This window comes from Macrobrachium rosenbergii, chromosome 49 (genome assembly GCF_040412425.1).
Source record: "Macrobrachium rosenbergii isolate ZJJX-2024 chromosome 49, ASM4041242v1, whole genome shotgun sequence".
Lineage (NCBI taxonomy): Eukaryota > Metazoa > Arthropoda > Malacostraca > Decapoda > Palaemonidae > Macrobrachium > Macrobrachium rosenbergii.
The window spans coordinates 23,106,844-23,134,540 of record NC_089789.1 but is presented as its reverse complement, the minus strand read 5'-3'; the positions used below and the strand labels follow the sequence as shown (position 1 = coordinate 23,134,540).

The following is a 27,697-nucleotide window of genomic DNA, read 5'->3' as shown; positions in this document are numbered from 1 at the left end:
TTGAATATAAAGCAAAATGGTGATACTCTAATAAAATGAAAGATAATTTTTAGAAAAAAACAAATGTGACTTTTATGTTAGAAAAGTTTGAAATAATTCCTGAAAAATTTATGCTTATTCTTGAGCACCGGAATAGTATATATGTTACATTTTCACAGAAGAATTTACTGTAAATTTACCTTTTCTAGTTCAGCATAGCATAGTATATATATATATATATATATATATATATATATATATATATATATATATATATATATATATATATATATATAATGATTCATATCAGATATGATGAATGGTCTTTCAACTGGTGAGCTTAGTTGATTTTTAGTTCAATATAGTATGATATCATGTGACTCTTCTCTTGTCTATTAAGTCTGAATTCATCCGTTACCTTCGATCTCCTCCTGCTTAGCTGTCCAACGTCTCTAACTTTGCGCTAGAGTTTTTTTTTTTTCCTTGGATTTAAAGGTGAATCCTTTGAACGAGGATTTAAAAGTTTCACATCAATAATACTCCAAAGGTCCACACTAGGTCTCTTACTCACTTCACCACTTTACTGTAACTTACAGGTCACCACTGTACAAGGGCACACGCTGACTTAACGCCGGTTTATTCTGTACCAGCCTGATGTGAAACGACCATGCCGGATTGGATTCGGTGTCCCGAAACTGTTTGAGGCTATGGTCAATATCAGTTGCAAGTTTTATAGCTCTCCATCAGAACTCTTTTCTTTGTGAATATGGTGTAGAAAGCTCTGTAGAGGTATATTTCTTCTTTCCTTATTTTGCTGGCTGGGCCTTCCGTTTCGAAATGCATTATTTTCATACATATAGAGTGACAGATATATGGATCGCTAAAATATTTGATTACTTTGAAACGTAACACAAACGATAATGATCAGAAAATCAGACGGAAAATGCATACTCATCAGAAGTACAAATACATCAAATCAATGAAGTTTACTGAGTAAAACTTTAGTAAATTGCTTTTTTTCGTTCTCCTTATAAAAAAATGCTTAAAAGGCAGTGATCACCTTTTAACACTGGGAAAGATAAAATCATAGCAAAAGAGCCGGGAAGGGCTGGGTTATAAGATGGAAAAGGATCTTGTAATTCCCAGATTCAAAATAATCTCCAACAAACTTTCATAAGGAAGTGAATTACTGAAGTTCCAGTCATCACATCACGACGCAAGAAAAGTTCAGGAAGTGTTTGCTTTACATTTAGTACATCGACTTTTGACGTTTAGTTCATTGCAAGAACTCCCATCCTCTCTCTTCTGTCTTTCACCACTGTAAATGTCACGTCTACAAAATGTATATATATATAATATATATATATATATATATATATATATATATATATATATATATATATATATATATATATATATATATATATATATATATATATATATATATATATATATATATACAGTATAATGTATTTCTGTATAGGGAACACCACTTTTTCAAGGTTGTTTTCGTTAACCTTTTTTGCTAATGTTACATTAGATGACGTTCCTGAGCGCTGGTTGGCGAATGTTACGCCCTTCTCCACATACTACGTATCAAGATTTGCATTTTTCAAAGTCAGTTGATGATTGAAGGTGTCTAAGTGCATTGTTTACACCAGTTCTTTGTTGTATTATTTGCCTCATTACGACCTTTTGCCGTTTCAGGCGGAGTCATTACGTCTGTAGCGAGTTCCTAGGCGCTGATTTTAGCTAACTACTCAAATGCTAAAGAATTCAGCAGCAGAAATTTTGATACAAATTAAGGTCCCTTTCAAAGCACTTAGTCTTATTGAAGATAATAATAATAGATAATAGTTTTATCTGAATGCTAGTAGTTAATAGCTCTGTAAGAAATAGCCGAATCTTGATAATAGTAGTTTTGTGATGAGTAGAATTATTTGTTACGATGTATAGGAATTTTAAATAATTTCTGCTTACTGTGAGGAAACTTAAGATTTTAATGAAGTTTTCTAGGGAACATAATTCTTTTAATGTATGCTAAAAGGAAAAGTGTAAGACTTAAGAGAACAGTCAGCTGAGGGATTTATTTTGAGAGGCTCAAATACCTCAATGTTCTATTTTTTTTCTTTTGAAATTGTAAGCCCAAAGAATTTTTTTTAATAAATGATATTAGTTATTAAATTTTAGGAAAAAATCTCCGAGGCCTTTACTGCATAGCGACGAAAGCTGCAGAAGGTGGGATCAGAACTAAAGGAAAACAAGTCTTGAAAAAGAAAAAAAAAATAATTATTAAAGACGTCAAGAAGATGAACGAAGTCGCTGGTTATCCACCCTGCCAAAATATTTTTTGTGAACAGTATGGCAGCATGGGGTCCCTAGAATTGTGGGGCCTCTGGGCTCACGCCTTAAGATGGCCCTGTGAAGAGGGAAGAAGAAGAGGAGGAGGAGGAAGGAGAACAGAAGAAGATCGGGAAATGAAGGAGGATGTGTAAAACTACAGTTATAAAGTTGGAATAAAAAGAAACTTCCCAGTTCACCAATACATTTCTTAAAGAATGCCTCTGGTTCATGTTTGATTGCAGACGTTGCGAACATGAACACACAACATTCTTCTGCACAAGCATAAGGAGCAAAATCATAGAGCAAATTACCTAAACAAGGGAAGAGTCAACATGTAATATCACACCAACAATTAGAAAAAGGAACATAAGGCTCTTTCTGTATCTAACGGAAACAGGGAGCAGATTTGCACACAACAATCTCATAATGATATATACAGTACACTCTTGCGGGAGTACTTCCGACGATGGGAATTTTCACTACACATTCATGAGTCACCAAGACCGTGATTTGTGTCATGGCGCCGAAGAAGTCTGGGATTCTACTCATGTTGACTGAGTATCCACCTGTAGGAGTCTCATGACGGTGACCGTTACGGTAGTGTGGAGCAGGTGTGGTTTTAATGAGAAAGGGAGGAGCCTAAGGGTGGGGAAGAGGAGAGGGTCCGGGGAAGGTTGAGGCGATCCCTCAGAGATAAGGGGTGTTGCTGCTATGGAAGAGCAGGAGAGCCAGTAGCCACAGGGATCCAAACGTTGTCACAGAACAGCCTGAAATAGAGAGAAGAATTTTGAAGCTGGGAACTAGTACTAAGGTTTTTTGTCAAGGTGGACATGTTGGGTCTAGAATACTTTATTATGTTTAGAGCGAAGTACCACCGATGGCACCAGTTCTAATAATCCCTCATTCGACCGAAAAAAAAAATGCTAAGTAGGACAGTATTTCGTTCTCTGTAATCGATTTCATGGATGGAGTATGAGAATTGAAAAATGTCTCGAGTGCCCTTACAAGCAAAGAAGAAACCAAGAAAATGGAGGAGCCCTATTTTTGTTTTATCTCATTTCTTTACTTTCCTCCTGTTTCCTAAGTGAAATTCTAGTTACCGACATTCATAAGGCAGAATAAGAACATTTACAACCGGACGTTTTTGGTATTGTTTCACCGATTCTATGACCTTTTTCCTGAACTATCCTGCCATTAGTGTTGGTTATTTCCTCACCCACATCCCGTATTACATTATGTTATATTGTACTATAAGTTGATGGTTATGCATATAACATCCTTTTTATAGTTTTAAATCATGTTTGCTTGTAATAATTATCTTAACGTAACTAGCTCCAAACAATATGAAAAAGGCGGGTATCAAGGATATGGTTCAGCTCGCTTGATTCGTCCTCAGATTTTGTTCCTGACATGATTGACCCCAAAGCTACGAATTGAACGCTAGAAATAGTTAAGGGGCCCCAAAAGGGTACTTGGTTATTTGATCAAGACTCCTCTGACAATATGGCATTCATGGATTATGATCACAGTTACAGTTGGCGACTTGTCTTCCATAAAATAACAGAAGAGCGATGTTCCAACTTTAATGCTCGTTGTTGTAATTTCCTCAGAATTTAAGCAAACGGCAGTTTTCTTACTCATGTTATTTTTAGTTCCATGATACATTTTTTACGGTATTTTATGTTTTTATGGTATTTTATATTTTTAAAATTTTTTCTTATTTATTTTTGAGTTTCTCTTCAGTTCAAAGTTAGTGACCTTGATTCCAAAGGTGCAGATTTCTCTAATGTTCGCCACCTATAACATCGTCACCATCAATTCTAGCTGTTAGACTTTGCCTCTGACGCTACAAATAAACAGAGCGAAAAAATTAGTTATTTAATTAAACACTGCGCAGTTGGGAGAGGGCAATAACAACACTAAACAACAATAAATATAGAAATTCAATTAGTGTCTAAGTGAAAGCGGATGTCTCAGTAGTAAAAAGTCCAAGAGAGAGAGAGAGAGAGAGAGCGTATGAAGAAGTTAGAGCAAGTCAAAACATTATGTTCTTGTATTTTGTTAATGGATGCGTAAGTGCAGGTATTCCAGTTCATTTGACGCGGTCCGAATTACAATGTTTAATTTATGGGGATTCTAATATAGTTTGCTGCAGCACTGCCTCATAATCTGGTGATGCTGTTGCGGAATTGAATCTAGGTAAAAGAAGTCACAGAAAAAAGTCGCATTAATACTTCCTATAGATAGTGAGTGACCCCCAAGGGTTTTAACCGGGTATGTAGCCACCTTTGAAGCGTGTTTAGTACGTACAAGCCCGTTGGGGATCGTAAAAACATCAACAAAAGACTGTAAATTAATGTGAATATTTTTCTTGTGACTTTTTTCTCTAGCCAAAATTGTGACTTTTTTCTGTGACTTTTTTTTCCTGTGACTTTTATTTCCTGTGACTTTATTACCGGCCCCCGCGGATATACGCCGATATTCCGACGCACATCTCGTCTTCAGTTTTGACTTTTTCTTTTTAATTTATAGTTTCATCACTATTAATACTTTTTATTATAATAATGAATATAATGATAACACTAGTGATAATAACAATAATAATGACATAAAAGCAATTTAAACTTTCTAAAGTTTCGATAGAACCTGACTATTTGTAGATATAACGTCCTTAGAAAAATCTCCCGAAAATTGGAAAAACACTGCTGTTTACTCTCAAAATATTCAGTGATGAAACTACTGGACAAGAGGAAAAATCATATCCATCGTGGCTTAAATATATATCGAAAAAAATCCTTATTTAGTGAATTTTGTTAGGGGATGGAAATTTTGTTTATTTTTTCTTAGGGTTGGGAGAGGGGGGAGGGTGTGTTTGTGCCTCAGTGACCTATTAAAGGTTCAGTTGTGGTTTCAGTTTCAAAACTCTGTCTTTGATGTTGTCGAAGTGGGTCAAAATAAAAGAACTGGGAAGCCTGATTTAAGCAAAAACTAATCCAAGCATGCAAAAAAAATTTATGATGATATTAACGATAATGATGAGATGACTAAGAAAATAAAGTTGAACAACATAGTCCAAATCTTTTGAGAATAAATTTTCAACCTAAAGTGTGATCTCCCCAACTTCCCCTGCCCCCCCCCCCGGCCCTCCCACCCCTAACCTTCCTAATACTTTCCTTCCCTCCCTTCCTGTACCAGGTACCCTATTGGGGCTGGATACTCAATTAGAGAACTACTTGGACAAGAATCGGGGTAATTTGTCTTCTTTTTATCGTCTGAATCTAATTATCTCATGTTTACCCACTTCTTTCAGTTTCTCCCCCATTTCCACTTGCTCTCTTATTGGCTCAAAGCAACCTATTATTTTTATTGTCTTTAAAATCCCGGACCTGCAATTAGCGCGCGAGCACGGGAAAAGGAGTTTTATTGTCGTAAAGACGCTTCTCTTCAAGTGGAAAGCGCATAGAAGGTCCGACGTCGTATGCGGAATTGGCAGTAAATAAAATTAAGTGTGCACTAAACTGCCCATATTTTCATCAGTATTCATAACACGCGCAGACTCCTGAGGAAAAAGCTGAAAGGCCGCATGTTTGCTAAGCATTTTCCTAAAGTAGATACGAGATGAAGTGAAATAAATAAATCACCAGATAAGCAAATAAACATATAAGTGACACTTTTATTGAAGACCTTCCGGATCAAACCGTGCAACTTACCTGCCGTAGCACCGTCGAGTACTGACGCATGGTAAGGTCTAGAGGTCATGATGACCTCCTCCGTCCATTTCTCGTAGACGCCGGGGATCTCCGACTGACACCTGATCCGGGCCTGACCATCCTGCAGTAACCGCGGCGCGAGATAGAAGTGGAGCCTCAGGACCGAAGTGGTGAGGCCGTTTTCGTCGGTGGTGTCCCTCTGTGGCTCGGTCCACCCTAATGGTGCCTGAGGGAGGAAATAATCAAAACAAAGCCCTTTTGATCATCTGTGGAACAGGGAAAGCCTCACACCTCACCACCGAGTTAATACATGGAAAAAGCACAATAATGATAAGAGCTGGGCATGGACTAATCATATCCTAGAAATCAAGGTTTAGAAACTTGCAGCAAACCACGAAAGTCTGGTGTGTGCGATAATGGGTCACAATAAAACACTAGAGGCCAAAATATTTTTACATTAATATGATAACGTTATTTCAAGTTTTACATTGGTTAGTCAGTAAATAATATAAAAAAATGAAAATCTTGGTAAACAAACCAGTATGAGAGAAATTTTAATGTAGGAATGGTTAAACAATCTTACATTTATTTAATTCAGGTTTGTGCAGCTGATAAAATAAGATGCCGATAGAAGATGATGCTGGCAGATGTTATTGACAAAACATGAAACTGATGGAATAGGATGCTGATGAAATAAGATGCTGATAGATAATGACGCTGATAGAATAATAGAATTGGATACTGATGAAAGACACTACTGATAGAATCAAATGCTAATAAAATAGAACGCTGGTAAAAGAGGATACTGATAGAATAGAATGTTGACAGAAGATCATGCTGGTAGAAGCATTTCAATTCGTAGCTTGAAAAAAGCATTTTTGAAGACGAGGGCTGGAATGAGCTGTTCTTCATAACTTCAATGTAAACTAGAAAGAGGAAGCTGAAATAGAATTAGTATTCGGTTAAAAAAAAGGGGAGGGGGCCGGGTTAGTGGAAAAGCTAGTAACATCTTTTAATATTTGTTTTCAAAGAAATCGAGGCGGACTTGGTTACCCAAAACAAGAGAAATACATCTTACTGGCTGATTGTTGACTGTGAAAGAAAGTTGAGCGGGTGGATGGGATCGTCGCGATGTGCAATTGATATCGATCCAGTCTCCAGAGGAGTAATGGCTTTCGACTCCTTGAATTTCAGGTTCCTCGTCTGGCGTATCTGTTGGAGCAAAAACAGTAAGATGTCCTTCGTGGTTACTCTAGAAGCTTTGATGACAGAAACAATAACATCCATTTGTGTTTTCTTATTTATTCAAGGCATTTGGTTACTCGCTTATTGTGGTTTCTTCATGCAGATCCAAGGGTTATGTTTGCACATATCATTAGAAACACATACTTCATTGATGTTGTTAAAAAAACAAACAAGATATCGAGAATACGTAAGCTTTTTGTGTTAAAATGTTTATTGAGAATACGTAAGCTTTTTGTGTTAAAATGTTTATTACATTCATAGACTAGGCTGATGTCCTTACTACTAGCCAGTACAGTGATGATGGCTATTGCATATAGTAAAAGATTTAGAAAATGATGTTACTTGTGTCCTTAACATGGTTATATCTTTACTGCTCTTTCAAGCTCCCTGTCCTTCTCTCTCTCTCTCTCTCTCTCTCTCTCTCTCTCTTTATCTGCCCATTGGTCTATCTGTCTATCAGTCTGGTTCCCTCATTCTTTCTCTCATTCTCTTTCTAATTAACACTTTCACTTGCTAAAATTTACACTACAGTCATTAGCTACTTTTACTAGATATGACCATTTTTTTTAAGCGTGGAAGGACCCCATGAGCCAATTAAAGTCAAGTGTGGGGGGAGAGAGAGAGAGAGAGAGAGAGAGAGAGAGAGAGAGAGAGAGAGAGAGAGAGAGAGAGAGAGAGTTGTTGCTATAAACCATTGCTGTTTGCAAAATGAACCATTCCAGCTTGCGTTGGAATGCAAATTTTATTACGGAAAATAATTTTTGTTTGTTTTGATAGCAGATTAAAAAGATATTGAAATGAGTAATGCCTCATATCTAAAATATTAAAATGTCGGGAGTAAATATACAAACATCAGCCGGAGCATCTGGGCTTTATTGCAGTTGAATAAATGAGAATGGAATAAAAAAAAGTAAACTTGATAAATAAACCAGTTCAGTGCTTTAATCGCCGCTAGACCAAACTAATTCCCATGCTTATTCTTCCAGAAATTTCTAGGAAAAAAAAACATAAAATGCTTATATAAAAGTTCCTCATAGAAAAGAATGGAATAAAAACTTGATAAATAAACCAGTTCAGTGCTTTAATCGCCGCTAGACTAAACTAATTCCCAAACATATTCTTCCAGAAATTTCTAGAAAAAAATATAAAATGCTTATGTAAAAGTTCCTCATAGAAAAGAAAATAGAAAGAAGAGGTTATCAGATTATGTAAGATGCATGAAGCGCAAATACACGCAGTGCGTGCAAGCACTTTGTCTACAATTGGCTAGACTCCCTGAAATCCTCTCAAAAGGAGAGAAAGAAACACCTCCGAATGCTTTGAGAATCTTGCAGCATTGCCAGATGAAAAGTGCCAAGCATGGGAGATGGAAATGCGTTATCGACCGAAATAAAAAAAAGAAGAGACATGCAGAATCGCTGCAGTAACGCAACAAATAAGCTAAAACTTAGCAGAGAAAAAACCAGGTGAGCAACTGGTATCGATGATTGCTGCGTAGACCTAAGAGTAGGTAAATGTAGCTACCGCATGGACAAACCGGAAAATATAAAATTTTTACGATGAAGAAAATTTCGTGGAAGTAAAAATAAAAATTTGTAAACTGAACTTCGGTTGGTTTAAATTAAGCTGAACTTATGCCAGTAGGGTATCACAAGGAATAGGAGGCCTGGTGTAGACCTCCGGACTTATCTAACCAGCAGAGGACGAGAAAAAAATAACTGTGGGGCGAGATGTGAATAAAGCTTCTATTACTTCAGAAAATATTTGAAACTACGTTAATAGTTGCTACAAATAAAAATATTACGGCCATGAGCCGCCCCAAATTTCTAGAAATTGGTAATTTTTTTTTCTTTCCGGTATATTTTAATACTCCTTATTTGTCACTGAACAATTATCTGAAAATGTCCCAGCTATTTAATTAACAGACCTTCCAAACTTCATTCTGAGAGAATCAGTTGCTAATGCATTTCTTAATGATAATATTATACCCACTCCATTAAAATATGGGTATTTATTGAAGAATCCCTTTAAAATGCTTATTGTTTGAAAGACATTGTTGTTGACTTCAACACAAAACAAGTAACCTTTTATGAGTAGTGCAAAGGTAGATGGCAAGTCGGAAAATCTAAATTTTTTTCTCTTTACAATTCTAAAGTTCTGCTTGCTTCAGATTCTCTGTAACTTCTGGTATAATGTCGCCGTTTTTCTGTCACATAGTGTCTCGGTGTTCCCACTCACTGCACCAGCTGGAGTATCTCGCGTGAACTTAGATATCTGCAGTATCTTCCCTTCTGTTTAGACCGGCACTGGACTCTTTTCGGAGTCTTAGTCTCATCTTTGTATTCAAATGGGATACACATGCAGTCTCATGAGTAGGTCTGTGTTGTGCAAGACAGAGAAAAAGAAACGTAGATAAGGAAGGAAAATTGTTATTATTTCCTTAGACTTCGTAAACAAATGATGCTAAAGAGGAAAATGAAGATGGGAAAGGAGTAGGAGGAAAGGAGATCGGGAGTGGGGGTCATGAACTATCATGGCCTTGAAACCTTAAAACTTCCGAAATAGAAATTCAGTTCAGTGAATATGAAAAAGCATAAACTCCGGTATGAAAAGTCCAACAGTAAAATCCACTTCTTGCAAAGTCACGAACTTAGATACCAATTGTCCACGAGTGATCGCTTTGTTTCAGCTAAACGTCGCGGAGCTATTCCATACCATGGCCACCTGTCACATCACAGTTATCGCAGTCTCTCTCTCTCTCTCTCTCTCTCTCCATTCTGGCGTGTAACAGTTATAATTTAGGTAGGTAATAGAATAGATGATTTTAGCGACTAGTTCCGTCAATGCACCCCATGCGGTGCGCTGTGGGCATTATTTAAGGTTCTTTGCAGCGTCCATTCGACCCCTAGCTGCAGCCCCTTTCATTCCTCTTGCTGTACCTCCGTTCACATTCTTTCTAATATATTCCTTTCCACTCTCTCTTATCATTTGTTTCATAGTGCAACTGCGAGGTTTTCCTCCTGTTACACCTTTCAAACCTTTCTACTCTTAATTTCCCTTTCAGCGCTGAATAACCTCAGGTCCCAGCACTAGGCCTTTGGCCTAAATTCTATCTCCCATTCCATTCCTTCCATTCCATCTCTCTCTCTCTCTCTCTCTCTCTCTCTCTCTGTGGTAGTGGGTTAATGTGGCTTTTCCTTGGCAAAATTCACTTCAGTGTAGTGGCTATGAAGTTCTTTCTTTTAAGATTTTCAGTAAGTTCTACAGTGTTTACGTATTTGCTGCTTACTGCAATTCTTTATATGACTGTCTCTTGGAGAGGATTAATATGGCCCAGTCACAGGATTCAAAAGCTTCATTTCTTGTTAGCGGAGACTGCAGTGCAAAGCACAGCGAGTAGCTTAATTCAAATTCCACAGATCAACATGGCCGGTCTGCTCTTGAGTTCTATGTATCCTCTGATTTTTTCCAGCTGTTTGAGGAATCCACGCATTGTCTGGTAATAGTTTAAACCTCATACTCAGTGATGTTCCAGTTATCGTCAAGGCCAAGGTCTGCTAGTATGTAGGCACTTTCGACCATTGTGATATATAAGTGGACATATCTGTTAATCAGTATATTCCTGATGCCACCATTGGAAGAACGGTCTGACTGAAATCTAGAGTCAATTGGTACTGCATTACTGAAGCTTTTCAGGTGCTTAATATTACTGATGCTATATCAGATCCAGATCACAAGAAGAAGCTGAATGAAACGCTGATGGCTATTTTAATAAGATATGTCCCAAGAAAGGTCATCAAATTCGGGACAAATGACCAGCCATGGTTTGATGATACATGTAGAGGAGTTTACCAAATTCAGCACATGGAGACGAAATAGTTCACATGAAAATTACACATTTTTGTTGAGCCTCGCCATGCTGCGAATAGAATTTGCCTTATTGCTGAGAGAAGTTACAATAACTCCTTAAAGAGGAAACTTGGTAGACCAGATTGGCATCATTTATCTTTGGGTCAGGTTCGGCTTCCATTCCACCACTACTAATAGATGATGGTAGATTAGTTACTGGCCCTGAGGAAAAGCTGAACTGCTTCGTCGAGCTTTTGAAGCTAAGTAATCAGCTGAGGGTGTCCCGCTCCCTGATATTTGTAATCTTTAACCTGTTCTTACAAAATTTTAATTTCGCTCCAGGGATGTTAAGAAAGTTCTTGATAATTTTGATAGCTGGAGTGGAGAAGATGCTGATGGTTTCTTCTCTTTGTTTTTTTAAAAGGTTTCTAGTGAGTTGTCTCCCAAGATTAGAAGATTTTATAGATTTTTAGGTTGATGTAGTATCTTAGTGTATGAGCGCAAGCTTAATAATACAGTGCCTGCTCCAAAGAGTGGCATATCTGAAGACTTCAGTAACTGCAGCGAGTGGCTTAATTCAAATTCCACAGATCAACATGGCCGGTCTGCTCTTGAGTTCTGTGTATCCTCCGATTTTTTCTAGCTAATTGAGGAACCCATGCATATTTCTGGTAACAGATTAGACCTTATACTTAGTGATGCTCAAGTTATCTTCAAGGCTAAGGTCTGCAAGTATATAGGCACTTCCGATCACTGTGCCATTTAGATGGACATATCTGTCTGTCAATCGGTATATTCTTAATGCTGCCATTGGAAAAGCTGTCTGGCTGAAATCTAAAGCCAATAGAGATTGTACTACTGAAGCTTTTCAGGTGCTTAATATTTCAGATGCTATATCAGATCCATATCCCAAAAAGTTGAATGAAATGCTGATGGCTATTTTAAGAAGATACATCCCTAGAAAGGTCATCAAATTCAGGACAAATGACCAGCCATGATTTGATGAGCCATGTAGAGGAATTTACCATGATAAACAGTCCAGATTCAACCTATGGAGACGAAATAGTACACATTAAAATTACACATTACCATGCAGCTGAGAGAAATTACAATAATCCCTTAAAGAGTAACTTAGTGGACCAAATTGGCATAATTTATCTTTGGGTCAGGCTTGTCTTCCATTCCTCCTCTACTAACAGATGATGGTAGATTGGTCACTGGCCCTAAGGAAAAGCTAAACTGCTTCATTGAACTTTTGAAGCCAAGCAATCAGCTGAGGATGTCCCTTTCTCTGATACTTCTCATCCTGAACCTATTCTTACAAAATTTGCATTTCGATCTAGGCATGTTAAGAAAATTCTTTCTAATTTTGATAGCTGGGGTAGAGAAGATACAGATGGTTTCTTCTCTTTATTTTTTTAAAAAGGTTTCTAGTGAGTTGTCTCCCAAGATCAGTAGATTCTATAGATTTATAGGTTGATGTATTATCTTTGGGAATGAGTGCAAGGACTGCAGTAACTACAGTAAGTGACTTAATTCAAATTCCACAGATCAGCATGGCCGGTCTGCTCTTGAGTTCTGTGTATCCTCCGATTTTTTCCAGCTAACTGAGGAACCCATGCATATTCCTTGTAATAGGTTAGACCTCATACTCACTGAAGTTCCAGCTATCCTCAAGGCCAAGGTCTGTGAGTACAAAGGCACTTCCGATCATTGTGCCATTTAGGTGGACATATCTGTCAATCAGTATATTCTTAATGCTACCATTGGAAAAGCTGTCTGGCTGAAATCTAGAGCCAATAGACACTGGATTACTGAAGCTTTTCAGGTGGTTAATATTTCAGATGCTATATCAGATCCATATCCTTAGAAAGGTCATCAAATTCAGGACAAATGACCAGCCATGGTTTGATGATACATGTAAAGGAGCTTACACGACAAGCAGACCAAATTCAACACATGGAGACAAAATCGTTCACATAAAAATTACACATTTTTGTTGAGTCTCGCCATGCTGCGAATAGAATATACCCTATTGCTGAGAGAACTTACAATAACTCCTTAAAGAGGAAACTTGGTAGACCAAATTGGCATCATTTATCTTTAGGTCAGGCTCGTCTTCCATTCCACCACTACTAACAGATGATGGTAGATTGGTTACTGGCTCTAAGGAAAAGGCTGAACTGCTTCATCGAGCTTTTGAAGCTAAGTAATTAGCTGAGGATGCCCCTCTCCCTTGTACTTTTCATTCTGAACTTATTCTTAAAAAAATTTGCATTTTGCTCTTGGGATGTTAAGAAAATTCTTGATAATTTTGATAGCTGGAGTGGAGAAGATACTGATGGGTTCTTCCCTTTGTTTCTTATAAAGGTTTCTAGTGTGTTGTCTCCCAAGATTAGTAGATTCTATAGATTTAGAGGTCGATGTAGATTCTATAGATTTAGAGGTCGATGTAGTATCTTTGTGGAATCTAAGGGATTGTTACATGATAATTGATATGCATATGGAATGCAGTTACGTACCTGCAGTGCTCCTTTGGATTTGACATGCATTTACAAGATAACCTTGATGAAGGTTTTGAATGTAGAGTAATTCAAATAGATTTTAGTGCTGCTTTCGATTTAGTAAATCACAAGGCACTTATTATTGATGTGTTTTAGGATTACTTCAAGATTTCCTTACAGGTAGGCTGTAGCGAGCTGCTTTTGATGAGATCTTTAGCAAACCAAGATCTGTTGTGCCTGGAGTTCTACAGGCTAGTGTTCTTGGTCACTGTTGTTTTTAGCGCATACAAGTGATATGGATGTTGGTCTGGAGAACAAGGTTGTTCAGTATATCGATGATGCAGTACTTGTGATTATTGTAAAGTCTTCTGTTATGAGAAATGATGCTGTCCTTAGTCTGAGTCGTGACACGGAGCGGATTAGTGAATGGTGTAGTTAGTGGGTTATGAGGCTGAACTCCAGTAAAGCGAAAACACTATTGATTAGCAGATCTTTAACAGATTTTCCTCCCCATCCTCCCCTTCAGGTGGATGGATTGTTCTGGATGAGTTTGAAGCTTAAACTATTCTTGGTGTAACTTTTGACTTAGATCTTACTTTTGAGAAACATCTAATGAGTGTCAGCAAATACCGCACAAGTTAGGTATTGTACATAAGGCCTCATATATTTATAAATGGGATAAAATCAATGCAGCCTGTTTAAGGTCATTTGTCCTTCCTTTACTAGAATACTGTTCTCCTGTGTGGCTGTCTGTTTCTGCCAGATTTATCTGTTTTATGTAGAGTTGTTTGTTGTGGTAGGTTTCTGTTTCCTAACATTAGTAATAATGACTTGGATCATCGACAGATGGTCTATTGTTTGTAAATTTTTCTCAAGTTGTATTTTAACAGAGATCTTTCACATTCACAATTGATCTCTGATCCCCTTTTCTTGCCGAGAACAAACAGATTTGCTGAACAGCATCACCAATATGCAGTAATTGTGCCTCGCTGTCGAGCTTCTCAGTTTCAGAGGCTCTTTATCCCTCACACCGTTGGACTGTGGAACAGTCTTCCTGAGTATGTTATGCAACTGGAATTTCAAAAGTTCAAGCAAAAATTTAACGCATTACTACCTTAAAACAATAATCCCTGTATTTTATTCTAATAAATGATCTCTTCTTTCTGTATTTCCTATTACCTTTTGTTACTTCTTCCAAATGAATACCTTAATCTTTGGAAGCTTGAGTGGCAAGTAAGTGACCCCTGTTGGCTTGTTCTATATGAATAGGGTTCATGTTATGAATAATAATAATAATAATCATAATAATAATAATAATAATAATAATAATAATAATAATAATAATAATAATAATAACGTGTCTCTTGCCTTCCTTATTCTCCTCTTTTGCTCTTTCTTCCCTTAAAACGTGCATTTTTGTCTGTTTGTCTCTGTCTTTTTGGTTCTTGCCTTATCCCCACTCTTCCCCATCACTGCCTGTCTCTCTCTCTAGCTTTATAAACAACCCCCCCTCCACCCTTTGCCCTCCTTATCCATCCATCACTTTCATTTTAAGAAGCCAGAAGGAGCAGGTGCTTCGCTATCGAGGGACTGATCGTTGACTGATGTGATCTTGATGCCAAAGGCAGATCAACGTGAATGACTGATGAAATAAGGTCGCACGAATCCTGCTTCTCATAGTTACTGCATAGCGTCTCTAATGGAAGGTGAAACCATGTTTATTTTTTTAAACTTCAGAGCCTTTGTTCACAAGTTTTATGCAGTTTTTTTAAATAGCTTATATTAATGAAAACTTCAAACTCCAGGTTTACCGATTTTATGCAGTTATTTTTTTAAAGAACCAAAATAGGTCTTGGAAGATCTAGCTGTCTTTTTCAGAAACTATTTAGCTTAAAGTCAGTGACACGGAAAGCTCCGCTTGCTCTGATCAACTTCATATGCCTCTTGTTCACCGATTATATGCAGAGTTTTTAAGTGGCCTTAGAGTTTTGTGCAGCTGAATATCTAGCCTCTATATAATTTTTATGAATGAAAGGAAAAACCGTTTACTCCTTGAAACTTTAGGTCTTTCGTTCAAAGGTTCTGTGTAGTTTTTAAGTGGATAACAGAACTCTGTGAAGTTTTTACTTAATTTTTTTTCCAGTGACTGTACTTTTCATATAAAAGAAATATTCTTATAAACATCAAGCCTCTCGTTCACATGTACACTTCACTTTTTCAAATGGAAGATGGGGCCCTCTTAACCACAAACTCTATGGTCGTTTTTCATGAAAGAAGTTGTTCACCTACAGCCTCTTATTCAAAGAATCTGTATGCCCTTCAAATAATAGCGAGAGCTGTATTTAGAGTTTGCCTCATTCACAAACTATACAGTATTTTTCATGAAGTCTGTGTAATATACATGTTAATAGAAAAAGAGCATTACTGATAGCTTGTGATAATGAGATAGATAAATAACTTTGAAATAGAAGCAGAATTCATTCTTGTGAAATTTCTGGCTCAAATTCAATTTAGGCTAGATATTAACCCATGCTTTGCTTAACGAATATAACTGGTAACTTTTATTTATAATAATTAGAGAAACAAACCTTTTTTTGAACCCCAACTATTACTACAGTTTGAGAAATCAGGCTTACTGTGAACACGCTTTTTCAGACATTTTGAGAATCTTAATGAACTTCATTAACTCTGAATCTTAATGAACCTCATTAACTCTGATTTAAGGAATAAATCATAATTTGAATCCTGATGAGTCTAAGATTTTGAGACGAAAATCCTAATGTGAACCCCACTTTGAAGAATAAATCATAATTTTAACCATATTGATTGTAACATTTTGAGAAATAATTCATAATGTGAACCCAGCTACTGAATGTAAACCCCACTAATTTAGTCTGAACCCCACTTCTTCCAGAGATTTGAATAATGAATCTTACTGGAAAGAAGTACATGCATACGCACAAATATGTTCACCAATGTTTAAAGACACAATATCCTTTAATTGTGAATTCACTTTACCTGTGGAACAGCTTACTTCCAGAAGGGATTATCTAAATTGCATTGATTATATTTGGAGATAGTGGAGCTTAATATTAGTGTGCATAAGAAAGCCACTTGATAATTAGTGACAAAACTATAGAGCATTCAACTATCATGGTGGAGAGGGTTCGATCTCGATTCTGAGTACAGAACCTGAATTCGACAGGAATATGTACAGCAGAGTCGAAACTATATCCTTCTTGATAGCCGAATGGATATAGCACTCTAATCTCTTTATCAGAACTCAAAAGGCGGAGGATCAATGCCTGGTTAGGCAGAGAGAGAGAGAGAGAGAGAGAGAGAGAGAGAGAGAAACTACTCACCTACGACAGTTAGGTTGGCCTGTTCTGACGCCGTGTGAAAAGTGGGACCATCCGCCGAGACCTCACAATGGAATGGCCCAGTGGCTGTTTGGCTTACGTTGGTGATACGGACGCTTCCTCCCCACGATCTCCCACCCTACAGGGGAAAAAGAAGGGACAGGCATTTTGTTACGATTTTCGAAAATAAAAACTTTGCCTGCCTGTGCATATGTGAAGCAATTTTCAAATTGTTTGTTAATAGAAATATGCATAATTAGGTGTTAGTCCCCTTGGTACGAGGTGTACGAGTCATATTCTAATGTTTGTATTTCCGGAAATTGTCAGGTTAATGTTAATTCATGTAAAAGTTATATATATACTGAGCAAATATAGTGCATTTTATATTGATTTGCTGGTCTTTCATACATTGTAGCCTTGTTGAAGGATATATTTTTGGTGTTTATTAATTGTTCCTTCCGTTGGTCTCGTCTTACTTCACAGTGTGCACACGACTGATTAATGATAAATGCTATCAGTATGATCGGAAGCTCGTTATGAATACGTAATCCGAAAATTTCGGCCAGAAACATTGAACAGAACTGAAGACAATGGTTCCTTTGTTCTCATCCTTCTTTTTCTTCTATCTATACTGTAGATCTTGCTTTAACTCGTTAGTCCTTTTTTATTGAAGCCATTCATAAATTCCACATAGCTTCACTTTTAAAAGTTTCCACCGTGTTCTTCCTGTTTCCATTAAAGGGTTTGTAAAGCCAAACAGAAACAAGAGAAGAAAAGTCACTTGGTTTCATTTCAGTGACTTACTGCAAACGTGGTGTTGTAAAATTATTTCTCAAGAGGACCACCACTAGAAACAGTTCGTTCAGACAAGCTCAAACAATATCTGAAATATGGAGTGACAAAATAAATCAATGAACCACACCTATATAACGACTTTAAGATGAAATTTAATTGACATGAGTTTTGTTAGCTATTCAGTGTCCAGTAGTTCAGTCCATTGAACTAGTCAGTATGATAGAATATATTACCTATAGAATCAACTGACTGCCAGTCACTGAAATAGGATAGTGTGCACTACCCTAGTAACACCGGACATTTTCAAATTTTCAGAAATCTTTCATGTGAGTTAAGATGGTTCCTCACCCTGAAGTTAGCATTTTTTTGTATAGAATATAAATCCTTCCACTAATATGTCTATTTAAATGCTTAGAGGTGTCACAGAGACAGTATACCATTGCATTTTATAATTCTACTTACCAAATTGCAACAAATCGAGGTTGTTAAAACTCACTGGAGAAATTTTGTTCCGGAAAAGACCTGGGTACATTAGTGTCATATTAGCTGTTAAACTCAAGAGCGGCGCGTATCCCACGGACAGTGGAATACGCACACACATACACACACATATATATACAGTATATATTATACATATATATGCATATATATATTTATCTGTTTAATTCCATAGCAACTTAAAACAGCAAAAAAAAAGAAAAAATCCTTCTCTGTTCCTCATATCGGATTTCAAAAACGCGCGAGTAATTCCCTACCGCAAGAAAGAGCAGTCACTGCGTTTCCGAAATTTTTCATGTGTTGCCGTTTAATATCTGTTTATTAATCTTTATCAATCCTGCCATTGCCAAACGACGGAGTTCATTTTGTTTCCTTGTTGTGGCCACCGGCATTTGTTTCTCGCGACGTTAAACGATCTCTGCCATTAATTCTTCTCGTTCGTTCGTTCATTCGGTTAACGAGTATTAGAGCGAAGAAAGACGGATAACCGCGCTTGCAAAGAATCCTGATACCTGAACACTGAGAGGGAGGGACTGTCGAACAAAGTCTCACAGAGAGAGAGAGAGAGAGAGAGAGAGAGAGAGAGAGAGAGAGAGAGAGAGAGAGAGATGGTATGAAGAAAGATTAAGAGTTAAGAGATAGAAAATTTAGTAAATAAACGTACATTAGATAAATAAACAGAGAGAGAGAGAGAGAGAGAGAGAGAGAGAGAGAGAGAGAGAGAGAAAGTTTAAATAGATATATAAATCGGTAAATATAGCAAGATAGATAGATAGATAGACAAGTGGATAGAAAGATTGAGGGAGGATTTATATTTTGCCAAATTCACTTTATTGTTTGTCTGTTATTGGGAAGTACAATGACAACAAATGACAGTCTCGATGCGAGATGTATTTGTAGACGTCGAGGCATAATGAGCCGGCATTCAGCTCATCGTAATGATAATGATAATGAGCACCATCATTTCAGATTAGGTACGAGATGGCTAAATAGATGATATCTCTCGCTCAATCCGATCCCGAATGATGCAAGAATTTCCCGGAGGACTGAAGTAATGACTCTGAAAGCAAAAGATCCAGTTCCGATTTCAAAACAAAAACATTAATATATATATATTATATATATATATATATATATATATATATATATATATATATATATATGTATGTATATATATATATATATATATATATATATATATATATATATATATATATATATATTATATATATATGTATGCATGTATGTATACATACATACACACATATACATACACATTATATAGATGTAGGTGTATATATGTATGTTCCAAACTGTTAAAGCGAAGATCAACGAATAAAAAAACAAGAAGCAAAAGAAAACAGTTTATTTTCTTTACCAGCCTGCGTGAGATAACCATAAGAGTAAGAGCAGAATCTGAGTCTGTTGTTGCTTCGTCTAACCTTCATTTTAACAAACAAGTCAGTGGGAGCGATATGTAGTGCTGTGCAGGAGAGAGTGGACCCTTGGCTTAGGAAGGGTCTGGAAGGCAGACAAAATCGTTTAGCAAGATTAATAGTCAGATTCATAGCCGTAAACTGAGGATCGATGACGGCTCTTGCAGAAACGCTTCGCCGAGAATCACGGCTGTTTTGAGGAGTCCTGGAATTTGAGAAGTGAATACAAATCAAATACTAAAAGTGAAATTGAGTAAAAAATTGCCAAATACTTTACTAACTCATTTTTTTAAAAGAAAGAACTGTAAAGAACTTTGCAGGGTATCAAAGCATTAAAGCATCACACAGCCACTGGAAGAAACGTACTGAAAATCACCGCTGTGTTGGGGAACTGCGAAGCTGTGATGTAATATAACTGAGGTGAACAAAAATAGAAACAAAGCTAGTCTAGTCTTTTTACTTTTTATTAAGAATTTCCTCCCTAAAACCAGAAAGCGTTACGAAGTGTAAAGAATATCCAATAAAGTACAACAGTCTGCCGCTGGAGAATTTGTATCTGTTGACAGTTCCTTTCAGTTACCGACGCTTGTTATTGAAGTCGTTGGCACCCACTGGGATGTCAGAGAACTCGGGAAATGTTAGAGAGGAACTTATACATTCGACGAATCACAAGGGAAATACAAAGCGGATTATCATACTGTCATAACTTCTAGTTTTCAAACGATGTCACACAGTCTCCTCTACTTACTGCAGTAAACACGAGGATGAGTTTATCAAAGAATTGCTCGAAGCTGCAACGCAGGCGCAGTCGTTGTCAGCGAAGTCAGTCATTGTTAATGAATGCTAGCGCCAATCATGCAGACCGGCGCTTTTCATCTTCCAGTCATAAAAATGACGTGAAATCATACGAGCAAACGAAGACTAGCTTTAGGAATTGTACTCTTTATCCTCGTTTCATAAAGATGACATGAAATCCTAGAAGCAAACTTTTTATGAACTGAACTTGGTCGAAAGTGGGAGATAGCTGCTTGGAATCAGGGCTGTACAAGAACTATCGTGAATACTCAGATATGATTTGAACAGAAATGCGGCACTGTACCTTAAATGATATTCGCACTGGTTTTTAAGAGACTACTGATTATATATTCCGTTGTCAACGAAAAACAATATCAATTCGCTAATCTTTTAGAATAAACTGTCGCGAATACACTGTTTTGAAAGCCAAGCAAATCAATATATTTTCTGAATAATGGCCATTTCATGCACTCTTATGACGGAAGAAAAATAATTGTAATTTTCTGTATACAGTATAGTCAAACCAATGTTCTTTTTTCTTATTAAAGAATAACCAAATCAACCTACTTTTCTTGTGGACTGCGAAATCAATAGGTTTCTTTGATAGATGATCAAATCAGTCAGTTTATTTGGTTGGATACTAAACCAGTTGTTTCTTCTGATGGATATTGAAGTTGACACATTATTCGGTTGAATACTAAATCAAATACATTTCTCTTGTGTATATTCAGATTAATATATTACTTGGATGGAAAACCAAATAAATATTTCAGATGAGAACTAACTATTATCACGATGTATTTCTTTTCTAGAATGAGTTATAATATTATTTTCCGGGGAACCATGTCATTAGTATCATAGGATTTAAAACCAAATTCATCATTATTCTTCGTACGGCATAGAACCCAACGAAATAAAACAGTTCCAAATCGTAAAAGATTTTGGAAAATACATTTTTGTCTTATTGCTTCCGTCTCATTAATTCAAACGAAAGATTTATTGCCTTTCCCATTAATTTATTTGCCTTTTTACCTTGCAGAAGAACCTTTCTCTTCAGCCACGCTCCTGAGCGAAATATTATTGATAAAGTATTGTCTTATTTTTCATAATGTTCATTTTCGTCCCTCTCATTGGATGTTCAAAAAGACAACCATCACTTTGTGATAACCTTGGTTTATTCTTTCTTCCAAGAATAACCTTGTTAACAGCTGCAGTTCCTTTCTTCCTCTTCGAAACCGCGTGTTTTCTTCATCCTAAGATTGAGCTTCCGGCAAATGAATAAAAAGAAGAAGAAGCAGCAGCATTGGATGACCTATATCTTCTTTCGGTTTAACTTCTCTCGGAAGGAAGAAAACGTCTTAAGATCAATAATAATTTATAGACTTCAAAGATGAGGGAATTGCAGTACTGATTATTTTCATAATGAATTTTCCTTATAGAATCTGTCCTTCATATTCCCGTGGTTCTTCAACGCAAACAGTCCAGTTAAACTGAAAAATAAAGTTAGACAGGCAAACGAATAATGTGGTTCTGCAGAGGCATAAGTTTTTTTTTTTTGCTAGTTCAAACTTGTCCTTGAAATTCATTGGTACGGAAGAAAACTGCATCGTTTAGCTGCAGTCTTAGAAAGTCGTAAGAAGGGAACCGTTCATTATCTCCGTGACCAGATGGTTGTAAAGACAGTGACACTGAAGAGTCTCATCACTCATTCGCATAAATACCGAGATCGCCATTGCTCAGAGTACACCTCGCTTTCCCGTTTCATAATAACACTTTAACATAGCGGGTTAATGGAATTCAACGACTTCCCCATTCAACGATGGCTGTGTTGCATGTCCCGGAGACAAGTTGCAACGGGATCGGTCGTCATGAGGTCTAGACCAAAGGAACTCATGCAAAGATTGCATATGCACACACACTTGCAACTGCAGATGCAGGCACGCACGCGCTTTCTCACAATAATGCATAATTCACGTATGAGCCTTACATTACGTGCCGGTTGAGTTGTTTTATATATACTGAATAAATCCAACGATGTGGCCCTCAACTCCCACGCTCTCTCTCTCTCTCTCTCTCTCTCTCTCTCTCTCTCTCTCTCTCTCTCTCTCTCTCTCTCTCTCCCAAGTAGTCCGCTTTTGACCCCAGGACGAGAAAGGGACTATGACTTTTTCACTTAAATAACTGTCGTGTTTGGTTGACGTAAGTAGCGAGTCATAACCAGATTATTAGACGACTGTTGTAGCTCGCTGCTGTTTAGAGAGAGAAGATGAGAGAAATATGTATTTTTATTTTTATTTCATTTTATTTTTTTTTAGAGAGAGAGACATATGAGTGATCAGTGTTCTGTCAAAATGTATACTATTATATCATGATTAAATATGGGAGGACCTCGACGAGGTAACCCTCTCTCCTCCGGCTCGAAACCATTCTCTCTTTCTGTTTCTTTTCTCTCTCTCTTTCAATGTATATATATGTATATTATATATATATATATATATATATATATATATATATATATATATGTATATATATATATATATATATATATATATATATATATATATATATATATATATATATATATATATATATAGAGAGAGAGAGAGAGAGAGAGAGAGAGAGGTAAACTGACTAGCTACAAAAGACTATCTACTTTGGAGACTCAAGGAGTTAGAGCCCGCAGCATTAGATATCGGTATTTCAAACTCTTTGCTCCGGAAACTGATAAATTCATCCTTCAAAATAATGGCTCGGAACTATTATATATGGAGAGAGAGAGAGAGAGAGAGAGAGAGAGAGAGAGAGAGAGAGAGAGAGAGAGAGAGAGAGAGAGAGAGAGAGAGAGAGAGAGAGCTCTTCCATTCAAACGATTGTTGAATGCTAGTTCCAACTTTCGCAGTGTTCAGTGGTTGAAGATAAGAAAAATTACGTGACTGAAGACGAAAATAAAGGACGTAATGTTATTCGTTAGGAAAAGAAAACAGAAAAAATATCCATTTATGAAAGAATATACGAATTAATTATAGTATGTTGTCCTTGCCTACCGTTATGTACGTTAAGAGAGAGAGAGAGAGAGAGAGAGAGAGAGAGAGAGAGAGAGAGAAATTCCTTGTGGTTCGGCTGGAGAGGACATAAGACCAAAGACCAAGCTATCACGTCAACTGCCTATTGTTGATTGATCGGCTTCCTTCTTTCTTGCCATCCTCAGATGCACTTGCAGACGTTAAATCCTGAAGACATCTTCTTGATATGTGGCAAGCCGTAGTGGCTCGGATCGGTCGGTAAGGATTGGGGATGAGGTTGACAGCCCCATGCCCTTTCCTTACGGATAATCTTTGTGGGCCGAAGCTCCGATGACGTCTGCTTTCCTCATAGGTCCCCCATTCAAGTGCTATCCAGACCCATTGTTGCTCAAGGTCGCAAACCTGAAGTTCAATTACGAAAATTGCTTCACCATCATTAATTATTTTTTTCGAGGAACGAAATTAGGGCTTATGGCGAAGCAATTATCTTGAAGAAATTAAGATATTTTGAAGCACATGAATGAATAACTAACACAAAAATTAATCTTATGACATGATCCTCATTACTAGAGAGATGAGAAAATAGGCAATGCTGGGATATCATGCTTAATATCACGAAACCTTGGCATATACCATACCATGGCGCATCTTGCCATCTTGAGACCAGCTATTAAGGGACACGAGACATCATCATCCGTCTTACAAATAAGCCAAATTAAATCTTGCAATGATCGATAGACTTTTATGCCCTTGAATCGGAGAGAAACGGATGGAAAGTCTCGATAAATTATCATCCTTTGTGGGGGGAGGGCGGGAAAAGCTTCGGGGGAGGACGCCAAAATGCGAAAGCTGCATCACAGCTATAAAAGTAGATTTATTAATGTCATCTGTTTAGGTATGACACGGTTTGGCTGAATGGGATGGGGGCATTTTCAGGATAAGTAAAAACGATCTTTTGTGTTGGAGAGAGAGAGAGAGAGAGAGAGAGAGAGAGAGAGAGAGAGAGAGAGAGAGAGAGAGAGAGAGAGAGATTGTTAAGATAAGAGAAAATTATACCTGAAAACCTTACTGACGAGACTGAGAAAATGAAAGATATATGCTTCTAATCTTAGCTAATCTGAGACACACACAGACACAAAGAGAGAGAGAGAGGGAACGGCGTAAATATTTTTCCTCTTCTTTTATTTGTTGTAGCCTGGGATATTGTAACTGAAAGACATTGAAATATATAATTCTGATGTTAAATTTAACAAATCACTGTATATACAGCACAAATATATATGCATATATATGTATATGTATATATACACATAAATACATATATGTATAGGTATATATATGCATATATATATATTATGTGTAGTATATATACATATATATATTAGGTATATGTATATATATATATATATATATATATATATATATATATATATATATATATATATATATATATATATATATATATATATATAGAGAGAGAGAGAGAGAGAGAGAGAGAGAGAGAGAGAGAGAGATGGATGTTAAACATGTTCTTTCATTATCTTGTTGGTGGTGGTGCCTCTTCCCGACGAAGAATAAGATGAACCGGTCCTTTATTTTGTCGATGGTAGGTTTAAACCTATAAATAGAGTAAATGTGTGACTTTCTGTTCTTTATTTGCCCCTAATCACCCGTTACGTCTCTCCGGTGGCTATAAAAGAGGAGGCAATAGAGATTCGAAGTAAATCGATAGGCGCTGACAGCACCATTCGCCCTCATTTTCCCACAATATATCTGACAATTATTATGGCGTCGAGTCTCTTTACATAGTCATTAGCTTTCCTCCGAATTCTCTAACGGATTCTAATGAATAACATCAGTGGCGACTTTGTCACTGGATGCTTAGATAAATACTCGAGAGAATCGCATTGGTTTGTGGTTTTAGGGAAATTTTTTTTTTTTTTTTTTCGAGGAAAATTTTCACTTACTTTTTCGGTAGGATGGGGTAAAAGTTTGATATTTTTTAGGGTATATGTTATTCTCACAAGTGGTGTCAAAATGACACCTGATGTCTTTCCTGGGGATCTGCTATAAAGAAAATTATATAATCTTTCTTCGGTTTCTCGTAGGATGAACGGGATCGTAAAACATCTTGATAACAAAAACATCGCCATACTGTAGAATTAACGACTACGAGAGTCATCGCAATGATTTCCGAACCTGGACACACTTAAAGGCCAAGTAAAACTTGGTTATCCGTGATCATTGATGAGTAACAGTGCTCTGAATTGCCCGCGAATGGCCACATAACTTTCACTGACAACGCATTTGCAGGATCAGCCATCATCGAAGTATTTACATAATTCCTGTAAATATAATCAAATAATGCTTCATAAAACTTCAAATAATTGCCGTTTACATTTCAGCAGATTGCAGGTTGCAGGATGCCTCTGAATATATTTGCCATGATCTCAATAGAACTATCAAATCCGAGTGTCGTCTATAAAGGTTTTATAAATAGGTTCTCGAAAAATTTGGAAATCCAAAAGCTAAAGTGCACGACTGAGAGCAATTATGGTGCAGAAAATATGAAAGAAAGGCGAGTCGTTTAGTCAGTACATGATGAAATTTTCAGACATGACCGGACGACATTGGGGTGGATAGAAGAGACGTGTGGAAAGGGTTGACAGAAAAGCATAAGGAGTACAACGGCAAGGAAATAGGCTTTCATGTCCTACTCTGAGGAGAGAGTCGTAGACAGGACTATGACAACAAAGTAACCATTTAGAGTTCCCTCAGTATACCATGGCTAGGAGTGAAATGACAGTACAGCTCGAAGTTTAAGTAGTAGGGAAAATTTTGGCACTTACAAATGCATTTCCAATTTACTTTATATAAGTCCTGTTTTGTAATTGGCTCTTCCCCTATCTCTGCAAAGTTATCATACCTAGATATTTAGTTTCGGTTGTTTCCATAATTTTACCTTTCGATTTCCCAATCCTCATTCACTCTGTCTCTCTTTTTATCTAACTGTCTTTATATATGTATAGTAAATGTGTATAGTACATGTGTTTATATGTATATATACTGTACATGTGTACATATTATATATATATATATATATATATATATATATATATATATATATATATATATATATATATACATATACATACATGTATGTGTACATATTTATATATATAAATATGTATACTGTCTTATATATGTATAGTATGTGTATAGTACATGTTTATATGTATATATATGTACATGTGTACATATTATATATATATGTATATATATGACTTACATACATACATAAACTGAGTTAACATGTATGTACATATTTAATAACAAATAAACGCAAACTGAGAATAGAATAGATTATAATATCAAAACATGATGTTCTCTTCGAGAGAATTTTTACTTGGAATCTTATTTTGGCATCGCGGTGGGCCAATTTGAGATGCTGCCCTGATGAAAGAGGCCCTAAGTCACAGGAACTCGGCACCTGTCTCCAATATTGCCCAAGGGCGTAAGGCTAAGGCTTGAGGAAGGGAAAGCCGGAAGGAAGTGGCCTTTGATATGATAATTTCTCTCCTCTCCAAGTTGCCTTCCGCAGTCGTGTTTGAGCCCTTTATTTTGGGGCACGTCCAAGCACTATTTCCTTTGTACATTTTGTTAACTTTCTGCGTTGGTACTTTATTTGTGCCTGGTAGGTATCTTTTCTTAATTTTTGCTGTTGGCTTTGTAATGTCTATGAGTTTTGATTTGTTACCAATTGTTATCGTGTTATATTTTGAAATCCGCTTTGTTATTGAGTCTTTATGATTGAATATGTCATATTTTATTTGGTGTAACGTGTTAAAATTTTTATATACTGTCTTATATCCAATGTTTTTTGTTATCATATATATTCGTTTCTACGTTATTTTTGTCTCGTTGCTCTTGCTTATAAGTTTATGGCTTTTTGGAGTTATTCTTAGCATGGCACATTGTGAATAATAATAATAATAATAATAATAATAATAATAATAATAATAATAATAATAATAATAATAAAAAGAGTCTGACAAATGACGACAGGTCACATTATTTCTCTGAAGGCAATTTTGACAGTCCAAATATGAAATGACATTTTAAACGAAATTTCCATTATCGAAACACGCAGCAACAATGAAG

The 27,697-nt window shown here is 36.6% G+C and overlaps 1 protein-coding gene and 1 long non-coding RNA gene across 2 annotated transcripts in view; one reads left to right on the top strand and one right to left on the bottom strand.

The window, feature by feature from the left end:
* Nucleotides 1-19,371, top strand: part of LOC136832159 (uncharacterized) — an 89,895-nt gene extending 70,524 nt beyond the window's left edge. Inside the window, exon 6 of the long non-coding RNA XR_010851103.1 lies at nucleotides 19,252-19,371. This is a non-coding gene — a long non-coding RNA (uncharacterized lncRNA). The remainder of the gene's footprint in view (nucleotides 1-19,251) is intronic.
* Nucleotides 1,462-27,697, bottom strand: part of LOC136832157 (junctional adhesion molecule 2A-like) — a 220,831-nt gene continuing 194,595 nt past the window's right edge. The window contains exons 3-6 of the mRNA XM_067092880.1: nucleotides 16,993-17,128; nucleotides 7,111-7,244; nucleotides 6,033-6,258; nucleotides 1,462-3,089 (exon numbers count right to left, since the gene is read on the bottom strand). Coding sequence (XP_066948981.1) covers nucleotides 3,010-3,089; nucleotides 6,033-6,258; nucleotides 7,111-7,244; nucleotides 16,993-17,128 — 576 coding nt within the window. The 3' untranslated portion in view covers nucleotides 1,462-3,009. The remainder of the gene's footprint in view (nucleotides 3,090-6,032; nucleotides 6,259-7,110; nucleotides 7,245-16,992; nucleotides 17,129-27,697) is intronic.